The sequence below is a fragment of the Rhinolophus sinicus genome, linkage group LG09 (assembly GCF_036562045.2).
Source record: "Rhinolophus sinicus isolate RSC01 linkage group LG09, ASM3656204v1, whole genome shotgun sequence".
NCBI lineage: Eukaryota > Metazoa > Chordata > Mammalia > Chiroptera > Rhinolophidae > Rhinolophus > Rhinolophus sinicus.
Genome location: NC_133758.1, coordinates 33,794,595 through 33,822,514, shown reverse-complemented (window position 1 = coordinate 33,822,514; position 27,920 = coordinate 33,794,595). Strand labels below are relative to the sequence as shown.

The 27,920-nt window shown below is 36.6% G+C and overlaps 2 protein-coding genes across 2 annotated transcripts in view; one reads left to right on the top strand and one right to left on the bottom strand.

Moving 5' to 3' along the window:
• The window catches only part of DSC1 (desmocollin 1), a 313,848-nt gene that overhangs the window by 269,657 nt on the left and 16,271 nt on the right, over positions 1 to 27,920 (bottom strand). The window lies entirely within an intron of this gene.
• On the top strand, positions 17 to 27,631 carry DSG3 (desmoglein 3). The gene is made up of 16 exons (XM_019741172.2): positions 17 to 133; positions 8,651 to 8,686; positions 9,198 to 9,329; positions 10,294 to 10,449; positions 10,896 to 11,040; positions 11,709 to 11,875; positions 12,720 to 12,848; positions 13,121 to 13,306; positions 15,887 to 16,158; positions 16,789 to 16,928; positions 17,995 to 18,219; positions 19,824 to 20,072; positions 23,655 to 23,794; positions 24,107 to 24,170; positions 25,554 to 25,801; positions 26,999 to 27,631. Exons 1-16 carry the CDS (start codon positions 86 to 88, stop codon positions 27,614 to 27,616), a joined length of 2,955 nt encoding a protein of 984 aa, XP_019596731.2. The 5' UTR covers positions 17 to 85; the 3' UTR covers positions 27,617 to 27,631.

Below are 27,920 nucleotides of genomic sequence, written 5' to 3'. Positions count from 1 at the left end.
AGAGCACTGCAGAGACCTAGGCAGACGGGTGGAAGGACTGAAGAAGCAGCTCCCTAGGATTTGCTCCCCAGGGAACTCACAGACAATGACTTGGCTCTTTTTCAGAACCACAGGGGCCCTGGCCATTTTAATGGTAAGTCCTATTTTTTTTCTAATAATTGCTAACTTTCCCTGTCTCCTTTCTTGTTAGAGAATAGTATATTTGATCCCTGAATCCCTACTGTGGATTCTAAAAGGAGTGTCGTAGAAATAAACATTTTAAAATGAAACTGTAAAGATCACCAATTTCTTCTTTTTGTTTTCCTAATGTTTTATTTTACACAGAAAAAAATCAACCAGAGAGAAATGGATTTGAAAGTCGCCATTTATCATTTTAGTGAACAAATCAGATAACCCTGATCTCAGATCTATTTTCCACAACACCTTCACTTTCTTTAAAGTAATGTTTTTATTCATCTTTCTCATAAACAAGCTAAAATACATAAACGAGAACCAGTACTATTTCCCAAGGTTACATATTTGCTAAGCATATAGCTAAGAATTGTACATGCCTGGTCTTGATACCTAACGTGTTTTTAAAATAGTCGAGGACTGTTAAATTAAAAATCAAAGCAATGTTTGACTCTAGAGCAGTTGGGGGAGAGGGGATTAAGAAAACAGTGTTTATGTTTAGCCATTATGTGCAAAACATATCCAGCCTTTGGGGGAAAAACACACACAACATTTCATAAGACACTTTCTGAGGGAGTAATACTTCTTTCTATTGGGAATTACTCTTTTTTATCTAAAAGAGCAGTGGAATCTGGAGAGAAAAAGTGCTAGCACAGACTAGTTTGTTCCTTAACAGTGTTATTCAAGTGAAAAAAAAATATGTCACAGTATTGCCAGTTACATGAAAATATCAAAATAGAGAAATATACCGTCAATGAATATTAAAAATTCCTAAAATTAATCCCCCACTTTACCAATTATAAGCTGGATTAGCATCAGTTTCCCTCCCTTCCTCATCTATAAAATTGAGATAATTGGACTTCAAGAAGTTACAGGGAGATCGATCTCAAGAAAGAACTTTCTAAAATTTAAAGATGTCTAAAATTAGAATCGCTGCCTTGTGAATCAGAGATTCACAGCCTTCCCTCTCATGATGATGTCCAAGCAGAAAACTGGTATCATCACCTCTGTTAGAGTCTGTTTCTATTATGACAATATAACTACATTTGACCATTAAACAATGTGGGAGTTGGGGCATCGGCCCCCCCACACACAGTCGAAAACTTGTGCATAACGCGTGACTCCCCCAAAACTTGACTAATTGCTTACTGTTGACCAGAAGCCTTATAAACAACATACATAGTCATTTAACACATACTTTGTATGTTATATATATTATACACTGTATTTTACAATAACTAAGCTAAAAAATGTTATTAAGAAAATCATAAGGAAGAGAAAATATATTTACAGTAGTTATTGAAAAAATCCTCTAACAAACTGACCCATGTAATTCAATACCATGTTATTCAAGGGTCAACTATAATTATTTTGGTTTTCTAATGTATTTATTTGACCCCAGAATATTGTAAGGAGAAATGTGACAATTGTGTATGACTTTTCCACCCTTCTAAAATGGTCATTTCTGGACAAAACTGCAGGTAGCCTGATAACCCATATGTCCAAGCCAATGACCAACTCAGGAAGCTAGGGGATATGAGGCAGGGGGTGTCTGAATAGTGTTGTCATAAGGACATAGAACTGAACTGTCACAAGCTTACAGAAGCTCTCTCCCTGCTTTGAGGTGTGCTGCTCTAATTATCTCTCTGGTCCTAGAGTGACTGTGAGATCCTTATACTGAGGGCTGTTTCATTCATTTTCGTATCCCCAATGTCTACTGTATTATCTATCTTACAGTAGACACACAACTGTTTGAAGAATGGATAAATGAATAATTGAATGCAGTCTCTCTAAATTACAACCTCCCTTGCCACACACACACACACACACACACACACACACACACACACACACAGTGCCGCTATAATGCTAATCATGGAGGAACCTATGAAATGTTAAAACACTTCCCTCCCCTCAAGAAAATTTTACACACAAACACACACACACACAAACTATTTAAACAACAATATAATTTTATGCATAATTGTTCAACTGAGTGGTCTAGCCTGCTCTGTCCAAAATGGTAGCCACTAAGCCATATGTGGCTATTGACCACTTCAAATGAGATTCGTCTCAATTGAGATGTGCTGTTAAATGTAAAATAGACATCATATTTTAAGACTTTGTATGAAAAAAAGGAATGAAAAATGTGTCATTAATAATTTTTATATTGATTACATATTGAAATGATAGTATTTTAGATATACTATATTAGATAAAATACAAATTTAATATCACCTTTTAAAATCTCTTTTTAATATGACTATGAGAAAATTTAGTACATGCGGTTCTCATATTTCCACTGGACAATACTGGTTTACTATAAATGCTATTACTGGAAGGTAGTGTCAGTCAGGAGTGAGGTAAGCAAATGAGGCTTCCCGGACAACGGAGGTGAGATTTGCTAAGTACGGATGGGCCAAAGGGAGAGATCATCCCTGTGAGAAAGGGCGGGGGTGATTATGCATTTGCCTAGGGGCAAGGGACACACTGGTTTGGCAGGAATGACAGTATGCACTGGGGAATCTGGACAAGAGTTGGAAAAGCCGATGAGGCTCAGATTGAAAAGTACATTCTGTGAAGGCTAATGGAATCCTTTCAGAAGTGGGGAGCCACCCAGAATTTCGAAATAGTGTGGTGAAGGGGAAAAAAAGCAATGCTTTTAAAAGCATTGTCTAGTGGGAATGCACATCTTTTGTTGTTGAAGGGTGGGGTCTGAAAGTTGGAAGACGTGTTTGGAGGTTTTGAACTAATTCCACCATGCTATGACCAACGATACAACGATTGCCTAGAGAGGTGAGATATAATAGCAAAGTCATAGACTTCCATCTACACCTATACCACTGACACTCCCGGCCTTATTTCCTCAACTGTCATAAGAATAATCATAGCTCCCTGTCTAAATTAAAATGACCATAGTGAGAATAAAACAGTGATGAATGCAAATTGGTGCTTTGGAAAATATAAAGTGGTTTGTAAGGCTCTAATTCCTATCATTCGTAATATTTTAGTAATAAAATTGATTCTTGATAATGTCTTAATATTGTGCCTTGCTATTTTAAATAACCACCACCTCCAGTTTTAATAAGTCAAAAAAGGGCCTGCATTTTTCTTGAGCAAAAGAGCATATTAAAAATTGTTGTGAGATTAGTTTTTGGAAAATGGACAGGAAAAAACATAAGCAATAAATGAATATAACAGTGGGTATGAAAAAATAACATTTTTAAACTTGAAGCATTACTCAAAATTTCAACAGTTCAGGCTCCTTGATTTATTATTTGGGGGGGAAGGCGTGGGGAACACCTACCTATCCATTGTTGAAGCAAAGGGTAATATTTATCAGTTTCCTGAGCTTGTTTGATGCATTTTGCACAACACAAAATAATTTGGGGGAAATGATTTGTGATAGGAAAATGCTTATCTTCAGAGATTTAACCTTTTGAAAACAATGTTTGTCTTCAAATAAAACATTGTTCAGTGTTTTATAGCCCACAACATCTGAAACAGTTTGTCATTTAATACTATTAACATCTGGACAATAAGGTTTTTAATTTTATGTTTCTATATTATGTAAAAAAAAATCACTCCTTACAAAACTAATAGAGAATGCTGAAATCCAAATATTTTCAAAGCACAATGTTTTAAAGTTAGTAGTAATAGTGCTGAGGATGAAAGAGAGAAGTTCTGAGATAGAAAAGGTTCTGAATACAGCAAGACTATCTTCAAGCACATTCTACTACAGAACATCCAAAAAATAATTTTTTTGGGAAAAGAACTGTAGTCTAAATGGCCCAAATTTTTAACAGATGGAAAATCTTTGAGGTACCTCTCCTCTTAATCGATGAAACAATCAGTTTCCACTGCTAATAAATATATGAAAATAAATTTCTTCCTGATCCTCTCCAAAAGTTAAGATCCAAAATCAGAACAACCATGCAAAGCCATTCTAGCTAACCTTGCCTGCCATGGGCAGAAGTCAGGAAAGATGTAATTATTTTTACCAATTACCATAACCACTTACCTAATACCTGAAACCGGTTTCCGTTTAGAACCAGAACACTCCATGTCCTTTAAGTTTCTCATAAACCTCTTAGCCTTTGGCTCTTCCTTTCTAGTTAAGAGTCAATCTGATAGCTTAAGGAGAAGGCTTGCTTCGGGGAAGTTCATCACAACAAAATTACACAGGCACTTGGTTACTATCTGTAATTATATTATGGATAATTGAGTCTGTCTAATATGCATATTTTTCCTGCAATGGCTACTGTACAGTTGGCCAGGGTGTACACTGCACAATTCCATGAGGTGCAATCACATATACTACAATGTGAACCGTGACCCCTGTAGTTGTGTAAGGAGCAAACTACACAATTGTATAGATGAGAACTGGTTCCTATCGCTCTCTAATACTTAAGAAAGAGAAAGCTCTTATGTGCCTTGATGTGAATAACAATAATAAGAGGTCACTTAATATCAAAGTGGCTCTTTCATACCTTCTTTTAAGTTTGGTAACAGACATGTTTAACAGTTTTTGAGCATATACTGTGGGCTAAGTCTCATCAATGTTCTTTATACCTATTAATTCACTTTATCCTCACAAGAAACCTATAAAGTAGAATTATTATTCTTATTTTACCAGTAAGGAAACTGAAAGATTAAGTAACGTTCCCAAGTTATACAGCTAGTCCATGGTAAAATTGAGATATAAATTCAGGGATTCGGGATCCAGTGTCCAATATTGTATTAATATACTTGACTGTATCTTATATGGCATTAAAAATGAGCATTTGAAATATCCCTGGGTATTTGTTTTAATCAGCATCACTCTTTCCTGATACAAGGTTTAACTTTCTAAATTAATTGAGTTTACTCTAAAACTCAGTTACTGAAATTGAATTGTCCCAAATTAAAGAATAATTTCCAATGAAATAAACATATCATTTTTGTTCAAATAAGGATTTTGCCTTGATAAATACAAAGTTTATTAGAATGTTTGGGGTTTTTTTCATTTTAATTTTAAAAAGTAGATAGATAAATAGATGGCTATGAGATATCATAAAAGATAAATCACTCATTTCTTTTGAATTGTACACATGTAATTTTTCATCAAACATGTATTAAATGAGCTTTGTGACTTGATGCATTAATAATCACTGTATCAAATCAATTATAAAAATAATACCACCAACCAATATTAATACATATATACTATATATATTTCATTAGTTTTTTCCCAAAATTATTAAATACAAAATTGTATTTAAAAATTGCAGTTATTCCTTTGAATTATCTAATTTATTCTACAAATTTCCCAGAGGCGAGTGGGTGAGGTCCACTCTTATGCTCATTCTGGACATGAGAAGAGTCGCTATGCCCTAGGTTAGCTGGGATCATCTCTCTGGATCTAATGCATAGTCTCTCTGTCCCTCCCCACACTAAAGCTTGAGCTAACTCTAAATAAAATCTTAGCCAAACTAAGTAAAGCAGCAGGTGTTACAATAAATGGTTTTTAAAAACCTAGTCACCCAGATCCTCAAATTTATTTATTGTATATCTACCATATTCACAAACATAATGATATAACTACAGAGGGTCCAAAAAATGTATACACATTTTAATAAAGGAAAAACTGTATTAAAATCGTAATACAAAGAATGACACTAACATTCATTTGATTAATGCCATCTTCTGAGCAAACGTCATACTACACATTGCTACCATAATTCAATTCAACTCTGAAAAGTAATACATAGATAACATCTCTTAAAATGTGTACATTTTTTGGCATCCCTATATGTACATTTTAATTAGCAAATAGTGTATATGTTATCAAATCAGTTTATTTCATGTTGTTTTACTAATTTAATAATCTGATTTGCTTTTAATAAAACATTTCTAATCTATACCAAGGTATTTATGCCATATCAGTGCTTTAAAATCATATAATCAAAATTGTCACAATAACCAGAAAACAAGAGGAAAAAAGAAAAGTATAGGAATTCTCAAGATAAGGAGTACTTTCTCCACATCAGTATTTCCAATTCAAGCCACCAAAAGAGACAGCTTAGTCAATTTATATTGTCAGGAAACTGCTGAAATAGTTATTAAATGTTGAAAATAATTATATTCGTAAATTAACTAAAACAATTAAATAGCCACATATAAGAATTAATTAACTGAAATAACTTTTTAAAAAATACTATTCTAAATAATGTAAGGCTCTGATTATACTTCTAAATATCTAAAGAGCATTTCAATATTTAGAAGTGTTTCTTATTAACTACCCCATATTGCTAGAAGAACAAAAATAATCACATTTGCACAATACTCCCTAAAATTAGGGAACATTTTTTACTTTAATAGAGGATGTTGAAGAGTAAAGATTTAGACTGAATAACTTCTCTAAGGACTCTCATTCTATGAAAACATTAAACAAACAAGAAACAACTGTCTGCAATTTCATTCTCACAGTTTAGGGTTTGTCTTTCCTTTGCTTCCCAGGATATTGTGCCTCAGTGTCTGTTAGGAGAATCATTCTCTGTGGGGCTAGTACAAACACGACTCATGTTTTCTGAATGATTCCAGTTTTCCTGTAAAGGGAAGCATGCTTGGCCCATCCCTCCCTTGAGAAAGGAGTAGTGCAATTACTAATTGCTCTGGTCTTCTCTCCCACGTAATTCATGATAGTGTTTAATAAAGAGCAGCAAAGCTGTAAAATCATTTTGAGATCTGTTATAACCACATGTAATGGTTCTTTTTCATGACAATTTGAACACACGCCCTTTTAAATAAAGATTTCAATGACATTTTTAGAATGGAAAGGTCATGACATTCTATGTCTGATATACAGGTAGCTACTCGTTTGGTTCAGACTTGGACTTGCCCCTGTATTATAATCTTCCAAAATAAAAAAACGTAATACATCTACATTGTTTTAGAGTTATCTCCACCTTTACTGGTGAAAAAAATCTAAATTGACTATCATAAAACTTTCTCTCTGCCACTAGTCTTTTTTTTGTCTGTTTGTTTTTCTATTTATTTATGCCAACTTTGGTTAGAATCTAATGTAGTGGTGATGTACATTTTGGAGTCAGGCTACCAAGATTCAAATTCTGGCTCTATTAGGGCGGTGAGCTGGGGCAAAGTACTCATTCTCGCATGTCTCCATTTCTGTATCCATGAAATAGGGATTATAATAATAGAACCTCCTTCAGATGGCTGCTCTAAGTATTAAATGAGATAATATAAAGCTCTATGAACAGCAACTGACACAAAAACCACAATAAACACTAGCTACTATTTTATTCTAATTTTTTTCTTCTGATTTATTTTTCACAATCCCCTACCAGATTTTCTTCAGACCAGGTAATCAGTGGATGAGCATATAGTTGTGAAACATCTGCTAAAGGACAGATATTGTAAGCGTTGCAAAATAATAATAATAATAATAATAATAATATTATAGAAGCACTGATTTGGAAAGTTTACAATTCTCTTGGCTTCCTTAGCACCACAATGCACACAAAACAATAAGAAATAAAAAATCATAGTAAACCATTATGGACTACATTGCATTGTGCAGAATATGTATTGTACACACTTAGAAAAGAAAACATCAATAGAGATAGTTTCATGGACACTGTTGGAACTTAAATTGATCTTAAAGGATGAGTAATATTTAAGTGGGTGAAGGGGAAAGAAAAGTACATTCCAGGTAGAAAATAAGAGGGAAAATGAGACAGATGAAGGTCCCATGTGCTCCTGAGAAAGTAAAGCCTGACTGACTTCATTTTATCCTCATTTAATATTTTCAGATGAGTAAGAAAATTAAAAGCTCCATATTTAAATTGAATAGGGCAGAGATGAGCAGACGCATGTCCCACAGCAGCAACCAATACTTATGATTGGAATAGCATATCCTCATCTTTTATGTTCCATTCACTAAACCTGACTAGTTCCATTCCATTATCTCCATTCTTGAACAACTAAGAAAATACCTTACGCTGCAGCTAACTAATACAAAATTGTCTTTGTACAAGGCAGTTGGGTAGGCCATGGTTTTTAATAATCATCCCCTATGGTACTTTCTGAAGTTTATCACAACGATGCTTGCCATTGTTTCCCAAAACAATAGCTTCCACAGCTCCTGGGATGTGTTTATAGAATAGCCAGGCTAAGAAAAGTCTGATTACTGCAACCATCTGGTAGGAAGAGTTTTTCAAAATCCAATAGATTCTTCTGTATGTCTTTAAAATTCTGTAGTCAGATTAAAGAACTGGAAGAACTTGTTTATACTGAGAGCATTTTCTTTTTCCTGAGAGGATTTTACCCTTTGAATAATGCTTTTCCAAATCTACTTTTTCTGAAATAGAAACATAGTACAATATGAACAGCAGAATGTAAAAATCAGGGTTATTATCTTATGTAATTACAGACCTATGTGAAGAATTTATTTAATTTGACTTTATTTAAATGTCTACAGGTGGTCCTATTGGTTCATGGAGAATTGAGAATAGAGGTAAAGTATGAAAAAGTTTTTTGTAATTAAAATAATGAATGCGTTAAAAAAATAAAATTGTGTTCAGGAAAAATAAATATTTACTGTTTTAAATTATTTAATAATTTAATTGTAAAAATAAAATTCTAACTAACCTAATAATATTTACATACCAGCAATGTGTACACATTATTAATGTAATTTATCTCATGCATTGTTTCTTCTTTTCTTAAACAAATCAATGGGTTTTAATTAAATATAGCCTATGTGCCCCAAAATTATTTTGGATTATAGAAAGAAAATATAAAATATCATTAAATGCTATATTAAAAAATCACATAGCTTTGTAATTGTTTTAGTTATTTAATGTTTCTTCTTTGCTTGACAAAATTGAGGTAGAGTGAATTACACATCTAACAGTCTGAGATATCTTGAAAAGTAGGGGGTTCCTCAACCTAGGTGTCTATAATCAGTACTGAAAACAAAATGTTCAACAATGTGCTAAATAAAATGGAATTCCTTTTTACATAAGACCAAGGGACAACACGGAGAAAATGGGACAGCAGTTCAACAAGCCAAGAGGAGATACAAACGTGAATGGGTAAAATTTGCCAAACCCTGCAGAGAAGGAGAAGACAACTCGAAGAGAAACCCAATTGCCAAAGTAAGTCCTATGAGCAGGGGAAATGTGAGTTTTTAGAGTAAATGTATTAGATTTACTAAATAAATTTACTAAATTAAATTTACTATTAATTTACTAAACTAAAATAATATGGCAATTCCAATTAGCAAAATGCAGATTGGGGAGTTCACAGAACAAATAACATATCTTCAAATAAAAGAATCAATAATAGTAAGAAGAAGAAGAAGAAGAAATAAAGAAAGATGAGGGAATTATGGCCTCTAGAGTGATTTAAAAAAAAATTAAGAGACAAAATTAAGAGACCAGTTTCAATGGATAAGCCTTATTTAGATCCAGATTCCCACAAATAGGAAAAACATATATATGGGTAAGACAATTAGAAAAATGTTTGGGAGTCAACATTGGATTGACTATGTGTTCATAATTGTTGGAGCTGGGTGATGAAATAAATCAGGTTCATTATACTATTCTAACTTTATATATATATATATATTTGAAATTTTCCATATTAAAAAGTTTAAAAATTACAATAAAATGCAATTCATTTTACTACATATTTTAAACACTTACTATGCAATTCCTTTCCCTTTTTTCTCTCCAGTTCTCCCTATTTAAACTAAAATGAATGTCTTTAATTTTTTGATGTCATCTGTTAAGAATGGGAGCATTCAGAAGTACCCCTGTCAATATTAAGTATCTTTGATTTCCTCTCAACCTTTTAACATGATCATGGTAGCCCTGATCAGAGCAAATATTCTGAGGTCAAAAAGATTAACACATATTTGTCCATGCCAATCAACAGAAGCAACAATTGGAATTTATTTAATATTTCTAGTATCTATCAAGGTAAAAAGTAAACAGCACAGGGTCAGAAAGAGTGAAGAAAATGAACAGATGTCTTAAAACTAAAGAGGTGGAGGAGAGGAAGGGAAGGAAGAGGCCTGAACGATGATCCCCTTAACATTGTGGGTATTTTTGGCTGCAGATTACTTCCGATTTTCAAGCAACCCAACAAATTACCTACCGAATTTCTGGAATGGGAATTGATCGGCCCCCTTTCGGAATCTTTGTTGTTGACAGAAACACTGGAGAAATTAACATAACAGCCATTGTAGATCGTGAGGAAACCCCAAGCTTCCAGGTAACTTTGCGTCTTCACCATTGGACACCCTTTTCCATGAGCACTGTGGCCTTAGAAGGGGATACTCTTGTACTGGTTAATTTAGATCAGGGCATCCATCAATCCACTAACAAGTAACAACATTAGTCCCTCCACAAAGAACCTCCACTTAGGGTTGTGCCCCTGACGGAATACTCTAGGAGGTGCATGAGCGAGCATGGACTCCAGCATGCTGCTTGCCAAACTTCAGCCTGCCAGGATCCAGGATCAGCCTGGAGGAAGGGGCAGTTGGCCCCGTGGATCTGCCCAGTCTGTACTTTCACCTACTTTGTCTACTCTTTGGAGAAATATTTTTCTTCCTTGCATGAAAGTCCTATGCATGCCAACACAGGCCTTATATCTACAAGTTTTAATAGTACGCAGATTAAGTTTGTAGAGTAATAATTAACATTTTCCCTTTTTTCTAGATCACATGCCATGCTTTAAATGCCCTAGGACGAGATGTAGAGAAACCACTTATCCTAACAGTCAAAATTTTAGATATCAATGACAACGCTCCAGTATTTTCACAAAATATATTCATGGGTGAAATTGAAGAAAATAGTCCTGCAAGTAAGTACCTTCTTTTACAGTATCTACCACTTCTAATTTTTCAAATTGTCAAATACAAGTACCACTATAATACATCATTTTTATAAAGCTAATTTATTCTTAGTTTCATCAGTTTTCCAGAAAAACTCATCAAGATAACCTGAATCTTCTTTCTAATATTTCTAGTTGAGCTCATTAGTCACTGTCATTGTATTTCTAGGCTATGGCCCTGTTATCAGCTCAATAGTGTCGTATTCTATACCTACAAATTACATGAGTCCCCAGCAGTTATAAAGTGAAAGAGGTGCTGGTCTTAGGTAGCCCCGATGCATCAGCAAGGCTTTTTTAGAGGAGAAGGGACAGAGACATATGCACATTACTCGGATAATTTGGTAAAAATGGACAATCATAAGGCCATCCATCAAGGGAAGAAATAAAGACATAAAATACTCTCCACCCCACCACAGCCATGGCTTAAGGAGAACTAAAGGATTTTTATGGAAGGTCGTATAGTTCTGCCAATTAAGAGAGATGGTAAGAGATATTGCAAGCAACATGGAATACTTTTTGAGCAGACAGACACTTTTAAGTGCTTAAAAAACAAAGATCAATCTGAAATTGTGTTGAAGGCTTAATATGAATGCCGTGTCAATGTTTACATATTCTTTCATGAACTTCTGTATTCCTAGACTCACTGGTGATGATACTCAATGCCACAGATGCAGATGAACCGAACCATCTGAACTCTAAAATTGCATTCAAAATTGTCTCTCAGGAACCCGCAGGCATCCCCATGTTCCTCATAAGCAGACACACTGGGGAAGTCTGGACTTTGAGCAATTCTCTTGATCGAGAGGTAAAGCAAAGCGCTTGGGAGCATTGAAGAGCAAAGGGTTTGACTTACGAAAGCCAAGAGCAGTAACTCCATTTTACTGAGAATGAAAGGAGAAAGGAAAAGAGGTTGCCAGTACTCAGTTGGGCAATCTAGGGAAACGGTTTGCATTCTAGTGGGATGCCAGTGGGGTGAGACATGTGCCTGGGACCTGCACAATCAACTGTAGCCTCAATAAACAAGTATCAGTATATCAATAAGAGTGTAAGTGAGACAGTAAAAGATGGCACTGGTATACATGGACAAAGACCTAATCCCTCATATAATGGAGAAAGACATTCCTTAGATGAAGGGAGAACTTTCTCACTGGAATTAAGCTTTCTTTGATGTCACACTTTTTCTCCCGACTTCTTTTAACTTTACCCCTGCTTCCAGAACACTAAAGCATCTCCTCCCTCCCTCCTCCTCACCGTCCTGCCACCACATCTCCATCACCACACCCACCCCGTCATACTCCATATGACTTTTATACAAATGCTTTTCTGAATAGACAGATGGAAACTCTGTAAGTGAGCTTCCCTCCGATAAGCATCCCACCATCAACATTGCCCATTTTTGCTCTAAGTGTACTTTCATGCCCCAAGAAGCTCACAAAAGAGAAAATCTGTTCTTCCCCATAAAGACTTTGACCCAACCACCCAGAGCCCCACACACCTTCTCCAGAATGGACTGAGAACAGTTCACGTGATCCAATAAACCATGAACTTGAATATTCTCACCTCCTTACACATAGGAAGCAAGTAGTTGCCATTCATATTCTTGGCACTAGAGAATAATTATTATTTTTCTTTCTTTACTCCAAATTTAGCAAGTTAGCAGCTACCGTCTTATTGTGAGTGGTGCAGACAGAGATGGAGAAGGGCTGTCAACTCAATGCGAAAGTAGTATTAAAGTGAAAGACGTCAATGACAACTTCCCAGTGTTCAAAGAATCCCAGGTATGCCTTTCCCTCCTTGAAGAATAATTTTTATGTGTATTTTATTGTATACTTTGCCACCCTAATTCAGTAGTTGCCCCCGTGGTGACTTCTATTGAAGTTCTTTGCCATTTTCTTTAAAAACAAAGCCTTTGTGAAATATAAGAACTCAGTACCTGGCAAGGAGGCACCACATAGCTTGAAAATTAATGACTCATACCATTCAGAATAAATACAATCCCTTTAGATAAAATCTGACATGGAGTCTAAAATTCCACTTCTCTCCTTTTCAGTATTTAGCACGTATCGAGGAAAATACTTTAAGTTCTGAGTTGCTTCGATTTCAAGTAATAGATTTGGATGAAGAGTTCACAGATAATTGGCTTGCAGAGTATTTCTTTACCTCTGGAAATGAAGGGAATTGGTTTGAAATCCAAACTGATCCCAGAACTAACGAAGGCATCCTGAAGGTGGTAAAGGTAAGGTCTGATATCCCTTGAGTGGCAAAAATATTCCCTATTAGCCAAAAACTATCATGCCTACAAATAAACATTATATACTTAATAATACTACCACTTCTTCATGGAAAAAAAAACAAACTTAGAAAACACAAAAGAGTAGACAGAATTTTTTAAAACACATACAGAGCCCCATTACCTAAGGACAGCCTTTTTTAACATGTTGATTATTTCCTTCCAAGCTACCATACTGTTTGAATTACACACAAACACACTAATACATATACGTATAGACGTGCCTGCTTTAAGCACAAGAAAATAAAACATATTTCTTGACTTAATCTCATTCACTCTCTACAATTGAAGTTAGGAAGAGAGACAAATACATGGAGTTGTAGCTTATGAATTTGTCAATTTGTTTTCAATGATTAGCGACAGTCATTAAAGGGGAAAAAAGGTAACTTTTTCTAGAAAACGGGAATGTGTAACTAAATCTGCAAGATGAAAAGTAAATAATTGAGTAAAGCTTCCATTTAACATGCTTGGCTACAGGAAACAACCCCCCCACCCCCACATGACACACACACACACCAACAACAACAACAACAGCAGCAGCAACTAGGATAACATAAAGATATTTCTGCCTGAATATTGTGTAGACTAGAAAAAAATAACCACTATTTGGGGACATTCCTTGGCACAGGACATTGGCCTATATGGGAGCCTGTTTCTTTAATTCCTTGAGTCCAGTAGAGTAACAGACCCATAATATTCCCTTAACAAGGAGATTGCTGGAATCCCAGATTGCCGGAAGTCATGAAAGTCATTCTTTTACTCCGCTTTTCAGAGAGTGGAGTACAGTCACCCTCAACTGTGAGGGATTTTGTCATAAACTTCCCGTAGTACCTGAAAATGAGATATTCCCTGTCTCCTGCATTGGTGTCATCCCGTCTCTCAAACTAGAAACCTGGACCTTATCCTTTAATCGTGGCATTTCCTCACAACATACAGCCAGTGATCATATTCTGCCCTGGAAATTGTCCCTAAAGTCTGGCCCTGGTCTTACTTTTTATGCTCTGTCCTTTAGCTTGGTCTGGCATCCTTTCCACTACACAATTGTGATCCCTCCTGATAGATGTCCCTACCTCGTTTCTATGTCCCTTTGTTCTGCGACTGCCACCAGTTTACTACCATGTTTTTCTTAAAACCAATTTGGGCCAGTTATTCTCCCCTTTAAACCTTTCCTTGTTCTCCACCGGCTGTAAAAGTAGCCCTCAACCCTGACTGCCCATTTGAATCACCTACCTGTTTTCCTAGCCAGCGGGAACGTGATAACTATTGGTTCGGTTGGTCTGTGGGAAGCCCTGCAGAGGTTCTTAGAGGCTCCTTGGGAGACTAGGCAACCAGGGTTGATGACCACCTGCTGGCCTTTAAAATGGGGGTCTCCCTCCCAGAATTGCCTCTCGTCAGCTGCAGCCAGCCCACTCCCTATCACCTTCGGTAACTCTGAGCATTGGCAAGTTCACCTCTGCCTGCCTAACTCCTCCTCAGCCTTGAACACTCAGCTCAGATGAAAACCTCTCGGAAGCCCTACCGAACTCTCTCTGGAAGTATTCATTTGCTTCCACACATAGACTCTATAATTTCTGTTGTCAGTTACCCCTTGTATTAGAATTACCTGTTTACACATCTTTTTCTTCCTCTCCACTAGGAAATGCTTGAGTCCACAGAACCAGTCATTGCAAAGCTAAAACTCAAATCCAGATCTCTGACTTTAACTATTTTCAGTAATACACAAATGTAACCAAAATGAGCACTTCCTCATCTCAGCCCTCAAAAAATTTGCTAGTGAATAGAAAAAGCTATCTTGGGATTCCTCAAGGCCTTGGTTTGGGCCACCTAGAAAAGAGGGTCAAACAAACAGTTACCATGCAAGACCATTTGAAAACGGCTCTACAAAGAAGTTGATGGGCCACTCGCTCACTGCTTTGCCAAGGTCCCTTTGCCAACCAAGGTTATTAAGATAGTTTGTCGCTGCCACCTAGAAATTTTTAAAGTCAGAAAACACATTATTGAACATTAATCCAATGACTATTCTGTAAATAGCCAGAGCAGTCATTTATAGGAATGTATTATGGGTTTTAATTTGTTAAGTTCTCACAACAATCTGATGAGGTAAGGGTGTTGTTGTTTTTTCAGAAGTGGAAAGTTGAGGATCAGACATATTAAATATTGTGCCGAGTCACACAGATATTAAGCACACGCCCAGGATTCAAACCATGCTAACCATAGCAAATGTGGGATTCTTTTCACTGCACCACACAACCTACAGAAACACTAATGATATTTTGCTAGTCTAAAAAGAGGTACCCTGCTTTATAAGTATCAGTCACCAAAACTGAGGTCTCATGAGTTAAAACTTCTAAAGGTTTCTCTATCTCAACATTACAATGATTTCTGAAACTATTTTGCTATTTGTTTCTACTTATAGAAATAAAAGGATCCATTCATAGCATGTGACAGAGAGCTCTCTTGTCCTGTACTGGGTTTGCTGAATCACATTTTTGTGACACTTTTCTTCTAATTTCATTTTTACTCTAGCCTCTGGATTATGAACAACTACAGAAAGCACAATTTGGTATTGCCGTCAAAAACAGAGCTGAATTTCACCAGTCAGTAATCTCTCAATATCGAGTCCAGTCAACCCAAGTTACAATTCAAGTTATAAATGTGCAAGAAGGAATTACATTCCGTCCTACTTCCAAAACATTTACTGTCCAGAAAGGCATAAGTAGTAAAAAGCTGGTCAATTACATCCTGGGAACGTATCAAGCCATTGATGAAGACACTGGGAAAGCTGCTTCAAATGTCAGGTAAGATTATTTTAATAGCATCTTATTATTCCTTGATGTAGTTTTCATCTATAAGTTATTACAAAGTAACACCTAACCTATTATATGTGAAGAATACAAAGAGATACAAAAGTGGCCAAATTAAGGAACTGGATAACTCAAGAAGAGATGTGTAGCTAAATCACTAAAAGATATTGTACTATTAGCAAAGATAACATAAACTTAAGTTAATGTGGAACCTAAAAGAAAAATACTTCAGTCTGTCTAGAGAGATCAGGAAAAAGTTTCATGGAAACTTTCAACTGAATCTTAAAGAGTAGTTCATCAGAAAACCATGGTGCAATAAAATAGAATAGTACATCAAAGACATATATGCCTAAAATCTAAGCAAAACAGTTGCTGGAGTATAAGACAAAGGACAGTTATTTTATTGCACAAAGCACAAAATTGAAAAACCAGGCTAATACATACTTAAGGATTATAAAATGGTGCTTGTCCATGCTAATATGTTAATTTTCTGTCACTTTTTTATAAAAGCACATTTCAATGTCCTATATTAATTATATTAAATATAAAATGAGTCATTGACATTTAATAGGTAACCAGTCCATATTTGAAAGAAAACTATTACTTTTTTCTATTATAAAACAGGTATATCATGGGACGTAATGATGGTGGCTTGCTAATAATTGATTCAAAAACTGCTGAAATCAAATTTGCCAAAAGCATGGATCGAGAGTCTATTTTTATAGTTAACAAGACAATCATAGCTGAGATCCTGGCCATAGATGGTAAGAGAAATATTTCAATCATTTTTAGAGCAATGTTACTCCAGTTGGCATTTCTTTATGAATAGATGATTATGATTACTTAACAAATTACCTTTACCAATAGATAAAAGTATCTCAGGGGCCTTGGACCTCAAGTCTGAGGCAGCTGAATCTAGGAGAATACTGATCATTCCAACATCTCAATGAAATATATAGTAACAGTGAATACTGTGTTCTGTCCCTGTGGTTTTCTGCGGTTGGGACAGAAATTTTTAGACCCATTGGAATTTCTGAGTTTGAGAAGGATAGATAAAGATTGGTACTAAAAGCCTATCAGGGAAGCTCAACTCAGATGTGAGGTCCCTTTGTGAGTTACTTACAGAATGAACTATTCATAGAAACCTAATATGCTATATCATTGATCAACAAATATTCTGGAATATTTTAAAAATTATATTCATTGAGTGTATGTGTTTCCTCAAGTATAAAATTAATTTATGCTCAAGGCAAACATAAAAATAAAAGAATAAACACCAAAAATCTTAACATCTGGGAAAACAGCAAAAAGTACAAAGGGAAAAAATAGAAACGATTCAATAATCCCACCACTGATTTTTGTTGTATTGTTTTTGATTGTTAATATATTTAAATTTTTCTTCAATAAACTTTTATCTCTTGGGTAACAAAAATAAATCATGGCTTATTCCAAATACTTTGGCTCAAGCTTCAGAAGCAAAAATGTTTCACACAATGCTGAGCTCATGCAGGATACATTTAAGAAAACTACTATTTTTATTTTTATTTCATTTGTAGTCAGCAATGCTACCACCTTACAGGTCTTGGTTCCAAACATATTAAATTAGTAGCCAATGCCACAAACTAGAGACACCAGCCAAATTAATCAATCTAAATTGACTTTTTACAAGATGTGGCAATCAGAGGACATTTGTACTTGTAAGGATAACAAATATAATTTCTGGCGAGAAGACACACTAACGTGGCTGCATGCAAGAGAAATATAAAAGGTTAATTTTGGGGGACAACTTGTTCTGTATATTTCTTTAACTCTAAAATGTTATTCTTATAGGAAACACAGGTAAAACAGCTACAGGCACCATATATGTTGAAGTACCTGGTTTTAATGAAAATTGTCCAACAATTGTCCTCGAAAAGCAAACAGTTTGCAGCTCATCACCTTCCGTGGTGGTCTCAGCCAGAGCACAGGGCAACAAGTATACTGGCCGCTACACATTTTCACTGGAGGAGGAACCTCTAAAATTGCCAGTTGTGTGGAGTATCACAACACTCAACGGTGAGTAAGAGTCAAGTTGAGTTTATAAATGAAAGTCACTGTTTCTTTATATTTCCAGAAGGATAAGTGAGTTCATTTGGGAACAAGTCCTTTCCAAGAGCAATAGAAAAATGTCTTTGCATTGAAGATGCAGTCCTCATGAATTTCTTCTCTTTTCAGAAGAGGAAAGGAATTATATGATATAATGTTGGCACTATTTCATATTTTCTGTTTTTCATGTGGACTCTATTTTATATTTTTATAATGTTAGTATGTTATTTCTACCTCCAGAGCACACCAAAATAAGATTAAAGTCAGGCATCTGTTTTATTGCAGAACTGTTGAGATTTCTAAATACACCAACTTTTCTTACCTGGGCAGACTGGGAACAGACATGAAACATTGGAAGGGTCAAATGCTACTTAGTCTGTCACTAGTCAGGAATTTTGAAGGACTGGGGAACTGAAATTTGTAAACCCATTAGCCAATGGGAAAGAGCTAATCCAACCTTCCTTTTCTCCTAACCTTTATCATGCCAATTTCGCATTTCCTGTGTTTTCCAGGAGTCTCATTGGAATCAGCCATTAGACTTAAGAATCTGCTCCCTGTCTAAATTTTATAGTGACCCTCAGGCTACTTAAATCCTTTGTAAAGGAACTCATTTTTCTCTGACTCTTTTTTCTCTCTCTTCTGAACCAATCTTGCTTCCTTTTATAAATGTGCTATGTGGTGCCCTAGTTATAGGCTTCAACCATTGTTAGAGTCACCAAAGGGATCGTGTTCTCCATGGCCTTCTTTCCTGGGACCACGCTGATCCTGGTCTGAGGACCTAGCGCCAAATGATGCACAGTGCATTTGGCTCCAAATGAGTTTACCAGATACACAGTCAATGAAAATGCTACAAAAGAAACATTATAGAGAGACAGGACATGGCCCTAGACACACCTACTCAGGTGAGACTGGGCAAGACAACTGTGGTTGGATTGCGTGGACCAGGCATCATGTCACAGATACGGTGGAGTCCAGAATGATTCACGCAACATAACCCTGCTGCTGGAGCCCACTTAGAAAGGGACAATGGATAGAATGGAGAATGATCAGTGCTCCTGAGTCAGGCAGACAACAAGGTCTTCACCACAGGCAATCCCATAACCAGCCTACGCTCATGAGACCAGGAGCAGCTGAGGTAACAGCAGCCAAAGCAGAAACTCAGTCTCGATAAGTCAGGCACAAGAGCATGAAGTTCGGCTGAAGGGGACACATTCAGAGGGCCAGGGGTTGGTGCAGACATCCAGGAGAGTAGTGAAGCCCCAGAAGAGGGAGGCCTGGGATTTAAATGGCCTTCCTCCCGTCCTCCTTGTGGGGAAACTCAGGGTGGGACTGAGTCTTCACGGGGGAGATTAATGTGCCCCATGGAGAAGATAAAAGGGCAAGGAGGAAATGCAGCTCAATTTACCCAACTGAATCCCTTATAAGACATAACTGCTCGAATCTCACCCTCCTACTAGCCTCGCTGTTTGTGACAGAGCTGTGTATGGCAACTCTGCTTCTATAACAAACGTAAGTAGTTTTAAGAGCAAAAGACGCCTATCCCACTGTTGATTTGTATGATTGTTTCTCTACAGATACCTCTGCACTCCTTAGAGCCCAGCAGCAGGTGTCTCCTGGAACGTACACAGTCTCCCTTGGAGTTACAGACAGTGAGGACAGGCGGTGTGAGGCAGCAGACAGTCTGACTCTGGAGGTCTGTCAGTGTGACTTCAGGGATACCTGTGCATCCCCATACCCTGGGCGCACAACCGGAGAGTGGTCATTTGCAAGGCTGGGGCCTGCTGCCATCGGCCTGATATTCCTTGGTCTCTTGCTGTTGCTGTGTGAGTATGCCCAAGTTTTATTCTGCTTTTCACAGGTGTCAGCATTTGAAAAGAGCTTCACGCGGCCCAGGCAACACATCTCTGCAATGCAGAAGAACCCTTCCCTGACCGTTTTATAGGCATAGCTGGGGAGAAACGGCATTTTCAGGAAGAATCTGAAACATTTGAAGTTAACATACCACTTGCCAACAATCTATATTCACACTACAGCAAAGCAGATCGTATACATGTATGTTCGTGGTAACATGTAGTCACAAATGTTAGGCATAAGCCTAAGACAAGCAAGTCATAAATGTTAGACATTTAAATGTTAGACATTTAGGAAACAGCAGAAGAGAATCGCAAGTGAAAAAAATAAAGCATGGACACTCTACACACTTCCGGTAATATTCATGATCAAAATAATGGCTTTATCTGTGAGTGTGACATTTTCTAAAATGTCTTCTCCTTATTCACGTCTCAGGAGAATCTAAAATAAAAAGAGAACCTCGGCCAATGGATTTAGGGAAACTATATAGGATATCGTAGACTTTGCACTTTGCAACACACATTAATATATCATAGGCTCTGTGACATCAGTGCTTAAGCCAGCACTTCATCAGAGTAGTTTACCATCTGAATATATATCCCCTTTAAAGCTTTCACACTTAATATAATTAAGTTTATTGAACACATTTAGGGAAACTACACACATGTATTATTTTTCAACACGAGTAAAATTGATTTTATTCAATAGATTTCTAAAAATCTATTGTTTTTTCTAAAAAGTTGCATTTAAATAAAAATCTTGTGAATCAAATAGTATTTTGAATGTAACAGATCTCTATTTCAAAGAATTTTGCGGCAAATTCCTGTATAAACAAGAGAAAGCTTTGATAAATTCACAATCACTTCCCCAATTTATTATAAAACCATAGACTTTTAAAGTTAAAATGACTTTTCATGGTGATCAAATCCACTCTAACCCTTTCATTTAAATTTTAATTTATGAAATACTTTGAAACCACAAAGAAGTACAGAAAATTACATAACAGGCACAAATATAACCACATCTCAGAATTAAAAGATATTAATATTTGCCATATTTTCTCAGATCTCTTTTTTAAAAAGAAAGAAATCGCTATACATACATGTAGCGGCCTCCTATATATGTCATATATTCTTTTTCCTCTTTCCCCAAAAGTGTTTACTGTTCTGAAGTTATCATGCATCATTTTGCTTAATAGCTGAAACTGACACCCAGAGTGCCAGTTTTTCAATATCATATTAGTCAATTTCAACAAAGATTTGTCAGGTACATATATGTCAGTCTTGATGCTAGCAGCTTCAAGCTGAAACAGGAACTTGATTTTGGGTTTCATGCAGTTCACAGATTTATGCATGTCTAACCATACAGCAAAAAATATGCCATGATAAAACTATAATAGAAATGAATACAAAGAAATATTGCAGAAGATTCTCAGACTAGGGGCATCGTCCAACCGAGCCCCGGAAAACGAGTTGGATACAGTAAGTACAAAAAGAAGGAAAGGTGTTTCCAAAGAGTAACAGCATGAGCCAAAGCCAGGAAACACTTAGCGTGTTTTAGAGGTCACACAGCCTTGAGAGGCTAATGCATAGGGAAATTGTTCGGAACGAAGGAGATAAAATTGAAAAATGCTTTGGGACTAATTTGAAAGGGCTTGCATACACATGCGATGGTGCTGGTACTTTAAGCTCTGAGAAAGGAATGCTGCTGAAAGTAGTTGAATAAAAGACTAGCATGACCATATGTGTATTTTAGACAGGTAACACTGGCAGCAGTGTATCCTGTAATCGGAAGGAACAGTCAGAGGTTATCGTAATAGTTCAGAAGAGATGATGGAGGCCAGATTTAGAGCTGTGACATGGGACTGGAAAGGAAGGGTTAGGTGTACAAGGCATTACAGGGGTACATGGAGAGGATGTGGAGACTTATTAGTGGATAGAAAGAATGGATAAGAAATCCAGGTGAATCATTTAATTCAGCTGTTGCTGAAACCATTAAATGAAATTGAAAGTATCAGAGGAAGCGCAGATATGTAGGGAAGCAGTATTGAGTTTGATTTTGAAATGTTACGTTTTGAGGTGTGGCGATGTCCTGCAGGCCGTTGTACCTGTGGGGGTGTGGCCCGGGATGGCAGTCAGAGAAAATGCGCTGTGCTATTCCTGCATCATACTTGCTTCATGTGACCCTACCATTTGTAAAATGCCACGTTTTGAATTTTGTATAGAACAATACGTACATTTTTCAGCCTGTACAAACTCAAAACACTTTGAAAAACTTTCTCTGGATACATATATAAAAATAAATAAATACAGCACGTACAGTGATAAACAAGGTTTCTAAAAGACGGTTACGCCCACCCAAAGATACGGACCATACAGGTGTGCATTCATCACCTTTCAAAACTGTTTTGTCAACTCACAATATTCAATCCTTCCCATACATTTAATAGTCTTATAATTGAGAATGGCAATAAAGAAAGCCTTTAGAAGCATCATTCATATGTACATTATATTAAATTTTGATTAAAACATATTAATATACCTAGATTATTTATGTCCAACCTATTTTATGCACTTGGCCAAATTTTTTTCATTTTGTATATGTATATGGAATATATATATGTACATATATGACTGACCTAATTTACATAACTGATGTAGCCCATCCAAACAATACTAGCAAATCCTCATAGTACCCACTACTGTTACTCATTTAATCCTCCTAACAATCTATCATGTAGATACTCTTTATTCTCCCATTCCTTGGATGAGTTAATGGAGGCAAGAAAAGATGACATAATGCCCAGCTGATGGGTGGTAGAGTCAAAATTCCAACCCTAGAAGTCTGACTCCAGAGGCTGTGCTCTTAAACCCCTAACTAAGTTGCCTCGAAGTGGACAGAATTGAAACGTGGAGTCACTGACCACCTAGCATGGGAAGCACTTCCTAGCATTAGCATGAGAATATTAATTTTTCTTGCCAACAGGTGACTGATAGGCACAGAAAGAATGATAATTGCCCTGGAAGGAAGGCCCCTCCAAGCTAGGGATTCTTCAGTCACAATTAAGAGTATATGGATATTAGATTATCACTCTATTTGCTGAGGGAGTTTTCTGGTTACTTGCTGTTTACTAAGAGATCATTACAGACCAGATTACTAAAACATTATCATACCCACCTAAAATTTTGACTATCCAGGTGTAATTTCACCTGACATGTACAAATAAATGCAACAATAGTACAAATATATTATGAAAAAGGGTTGAGGAACTAAACAACTACCTTTATCATTCATCAAACAGTGCCTGTTTTAAGATAACAATCTACATGTCACAAAAATGATCCGCTCTACCTCTTTTAGTTTCATAATCATATGAAATTTTAGAATGTTTAATTTATCAAATTTTATTTTGTAGAAACTAATTTTGCTTTCTATTAGAGTTTCCCTAAGTATTAAAAATATTGTATTTTTTTTGTAAAGTTTCCGACAATTGTCATGTCAAATCATTTCCAAGTAATTAAAATGTTTTGATATTTTGTTTTCCTTTATACTAGTGGCTCCCCTTCTGCTGTTGACCTGTGACTGTGGGACTGGTCCTATAGCGGGAGCGACAGGTGGATTTATCCCAGTTCCTGATGGTTCAGAAGGAACAATTCATCCTTGGGGAATCGAAGGAGCCCAACCTGAAGACAAGGTGAAGATCCAGTTTGTAAAACATTTATTTCAATTATATAGAGCAAAAATCTATTTATATTCAAATAGGAAAAGGGGTAATGAGGCAAAATTCAGAGACTCTTTGACCTTCAAGGGCCCTTGTGAGTCAGTGTTGAAATAAAGGGAGCCTTTTAAGATCTTAGTTCTTCAGATTGCCAAATCATAAAAATGGTTCTTCTTGCAAGAAGTAGGGTTTCTTATAATGTCACTATTTGCAAAGGGCTACATTTCAACTATATTGCGATGAAATCTGGTTCATTTTTTAATGTAATTTTTTTAACATGGTTTGCAGGAAATCACAAATATTTGTGTGCCACTTGTAACTTCCAATGGAGTTGATTTCATGGAAAGCTCTGGTAAGTGAACATCTAATTTATTTTTGAAAGCAACGTGGGTTAAATAAAAAATATTGAAAAATAAGAAGTGTTCTAAATTCTTTTAACAATTTGCATACGTGGGACACAGTACCACTGAAATAGGGTTTCAATGAAATGGTGTATTAGTAGTATATTAGTCAATCCCATGACCTAGCTCTGGCTTCAATAAGTTCATTTGCCCACTGATGCCACCATTTTTAACATCTGAAGATTTGTTATACTTTTTTCAAACTTTAATAAACTGAAGTTTAGCTCTCAGGCAATTACTAACTTTTAATTAGAAAAGATTTTGCATGAATGAGTATAGAAAAATGTAAAGGAAAATATAACAAACACTGTGTACTCACCACCCAACCTTGACTATTCTTAACAGTGATAATATTTGCAGTTAAAGCCTCATGTGTGCACTTCCTCGGTCTTGTTGCCCTCCTTCCTCCCCTAGAACTAACAGTACCCTATTGTGAGTTCAAGTACCAATTGTTATTTCAATCATAATGGGACAAGATCGCTTATATTGTCATATAGGTGAAATTATTTATTTCTTTGGCATATCAAATGACTATTTTATTCATACTATCTCAGTGCCATAACTAAGGCATAAACTAGAAGAATGATAAGACCTAATGCCTAATATCAATTTTTTTCTTAATTTCACACTTAAATGCAATAGATTGTGTTTAAATATTCAGCCTGCATAATCTGCCTCAGATGTCCCCAAAAATGTAACTATCTGCCTTTATTAGTGACCTCAATTCTCACCTGCTTCTCCTATTATAATTACATAGCAAAAACTATAGTCAGTATTCTCTTAAAAAATAAATAAATAAATAAAATAACTTTCCATAAAAGCATAATGTAAATGTAACGAGCAAAATAGTCATAACTCATTAAATTTACATTAGGTACCAAGACACCAAATTAGCATCTGCTAATTTGCATGATTACATTATGTGTGTTTCCTCTTTGGTTGTCATATTAAGCCAATATGACAGCTTAATTACAATTTCTTTTATCTTGAAAACAAACAAGTATTGTATTAGAAGTTTTCCATGGCTCTGCTGAATATTCTGTATTTACTTTTCCATTTCTGGCTGTTGTCACTGAAAATCTATTTCTTTTGCATATTTTTTAATTAGTATGTTTTCAGAGCTCTTTCATCTGCTAAGGTCCCGTTAACACCCTCACCTCCTTTGTTACACTCACATAACAGACTGTGGGTTGGTCTTATCACCTCTAGTCAAATAATTGATTTTCTCCCATTTATTTGTTTTCCTTGGTCACTGTCCATGGATATCAAGGACCAGTAAAAACAAACAAAAATCAAAGCATGAGATGTTACAGAAGTCTCTCCCCTGTTTTTAGATGTCTGTACAAATATATGTGCCAGAGGAATGGGAGTGGAAGGAGCTTCGGAAACAGAACTGACCACCAAGCTTGGCGCAGAGGCAGCATCTGGAGTTGCTGCGGGATTTGGAGCAACCACTGGACTTGGCTTCTGTGCTGCAGGACAGTCTGGGACCATGAGAACAGGGCATTCCACTGGAGGAGCCCATAAGGACTACTGCGAAGGGGCAATAAACATGAATTTCTTGGACTCCTACTTTTCTCAGGTAATTGGTGGAAAACTTTGTGCCTTCGGTATCTTATTTACCTCAGAGATCTTTTTACTTGACTACATTTCAGTTTTGCAGCTCGTTTTTTTATAGCTTGTTCAAATTTAAGAAAAAAATAGGGGTTCTTTGCCAAAATAACACAGAGCACCTACGTAAGATGGCTGCCAAAATTGGGCTACTAGTCAAAAGGAAGAACGAATGGGTAAATAGAAACAAAGTGAGAGAATACAGCCAATGGCACCTCATCTCTCCAAATGGAATCACAACGGGCAGCAAAAACCCTTTTGCATTTCAGGATCAGCAGCGTCCACTTTAGGGATACAAAGCAGCATATTTGTATTTCCTATACCATAAAGGTGTCAGAACACACGTGCATATAGTTTTCTGAGAGAGGGTTAGAGTATTCTTCATGTTTCCAAAGGAGTCCATGTCCAAAAATGTTGAGGAACCATTGATTCAATGACTCAAAAGTAAAAGGGGGAATGGATGTGATGGAAGATCAGATGAAGTGACAGGAATCGTAGAAGCAAATAGGGACAAGGGTGCAAGAACAGAGAGGACTCTGGGAGGCAGGTTGCTTGCCTCCTGGTTGGTGTGTTGTTATAACAGATTTCCCATAGAGTTATGGTACCAGAACTGGTAAGTGCCAGGATATGGCCCGTGTATGAGCAGATGAAGGTTGACACTGTTTTAAGAGACATTGGCAGGGAGGACTTATTTGGGATGAGGATTCTTGCGATATTCCAGGTGATGTGGGCTCTAGTAATAGGTCAGGCTCCCACAAGAGCTGCAGAGTCTAGGCAAAGGCCCCAGTCTGGGTGAAAGCTGTGTCAGACGGTGCACTGTGGACATGCATTAATACAGACACACACAGGGACCCTGGAGCCGGGGAGTAACCTCCAGGATTCATACACATTTGCTTTGTAGGCCTAAACCCATGGAAGTGCCTTCAAAATCAAGAATTAAAACATGAGCATAGGCTAGATTCAATTTTGAGGGAATGTCAAGTACACTATTTTCCAAACACCAGATTGTTTCTGTAACAAGATTGTTGATATAAAGAGTATGCCTTTATGTCTATGGATTATCCAAATTACGCATTCATGATCAAATCTTGAGTTCTATGAAACAGTATTATATTCTTCAATAGAGTCTCTTTTAAAATTCATTGTTTCTACTTTTCTCCACCTTTAGAAAGCATTTGCCTGTGCAGAGGAAGACAATGGCCAGGAAGCAAATGACTGCTTGCTGATCTATGATCATGAAGGATTGGATGCCCCTGGCTCTCCCGTGGGCTCCCTGGGTTGTTGCAGTTTTATTGCTGATGAGCTGGATGAGAGCTTCTTGGAGTCGCTTGGCCCCAAATTTAAAAAACTTGCAGAAATAAGCCTCGGGTTGGATGACAAAACTAATCAATCTCAGTTACCCACCAAAAACAGCGGTTCTGGGATTGACTCCTGTGGCCCTGCCATAGAAATCCAGCAGTCAGAATCTGCTAGGTGCCCGACTTTGTCAGGCAGTCAAGGAGCTTCTGCTTTTTCAGCTTCCTGCTCTGTCCTCCAACCAGCCATTTGTATACCTGACCCTTTGCAGCAGAGTAGCTATGTGGTAACGGAGACTTACTCAACTTCCGGTTCCCTACTGCAACCTTGTGCTGCAACCTTTGATCCACTTCTCCAACAAAATGTAATCATGACAGAAAGAGTGATTTGTCCCATTTCCAGTGGTCCTGGCAACCTACATGGTCCCACGGAGCTACGAGGGTCATGTAATAGGATCTGTGTAGAAGACCCTTGTTCCCGTCTGATATGACCAGAATGGAATAACATACTGGCCAAATATGGTATTTGGACCAAATTATCCATAATAGGATAGCAAATCACAGTGTTGGTCTAATTTGGCACGTACTTGCTACTCTCATAAACTGATCATTACAGTTGCAATTGTCTAGTTCATATCCCCAAAGTGGATATGTTGTCACTCTTAATTCTCCAACGCTATTCAAGTTGGAGTATATTATAATGTTTTTCAAATTATTTTACCATATTCTGTAGGAAAATTTCCTAACAATTTTTAAACTTTCATTTTTGCAGTGCCATGTTTATCACTTTAAAAT

Coding starts and splice junctions, on each gene's coding strand:
- DSG3 (XM_019741172.2), top strand. CDS start 86: ATGACTTGGCTCTTTTTCAGAACCACAGGGGCCCTGGCCATTTTAATG. Junction 9,330..10,293: donor AGAGAAACCCAATTGCCAAA/GTAAGTCCTATG, acceptor TTTTGGCTGCAG/ATTACTTCCGATTTTCAAGC. Junction 24,171..25,553: donor TGATTTCATGGAAAGCTCTG/GTAAGTGAACAT, acceptor CCCTGTTTTTAG/ATGTCTGTACAAATATATGT.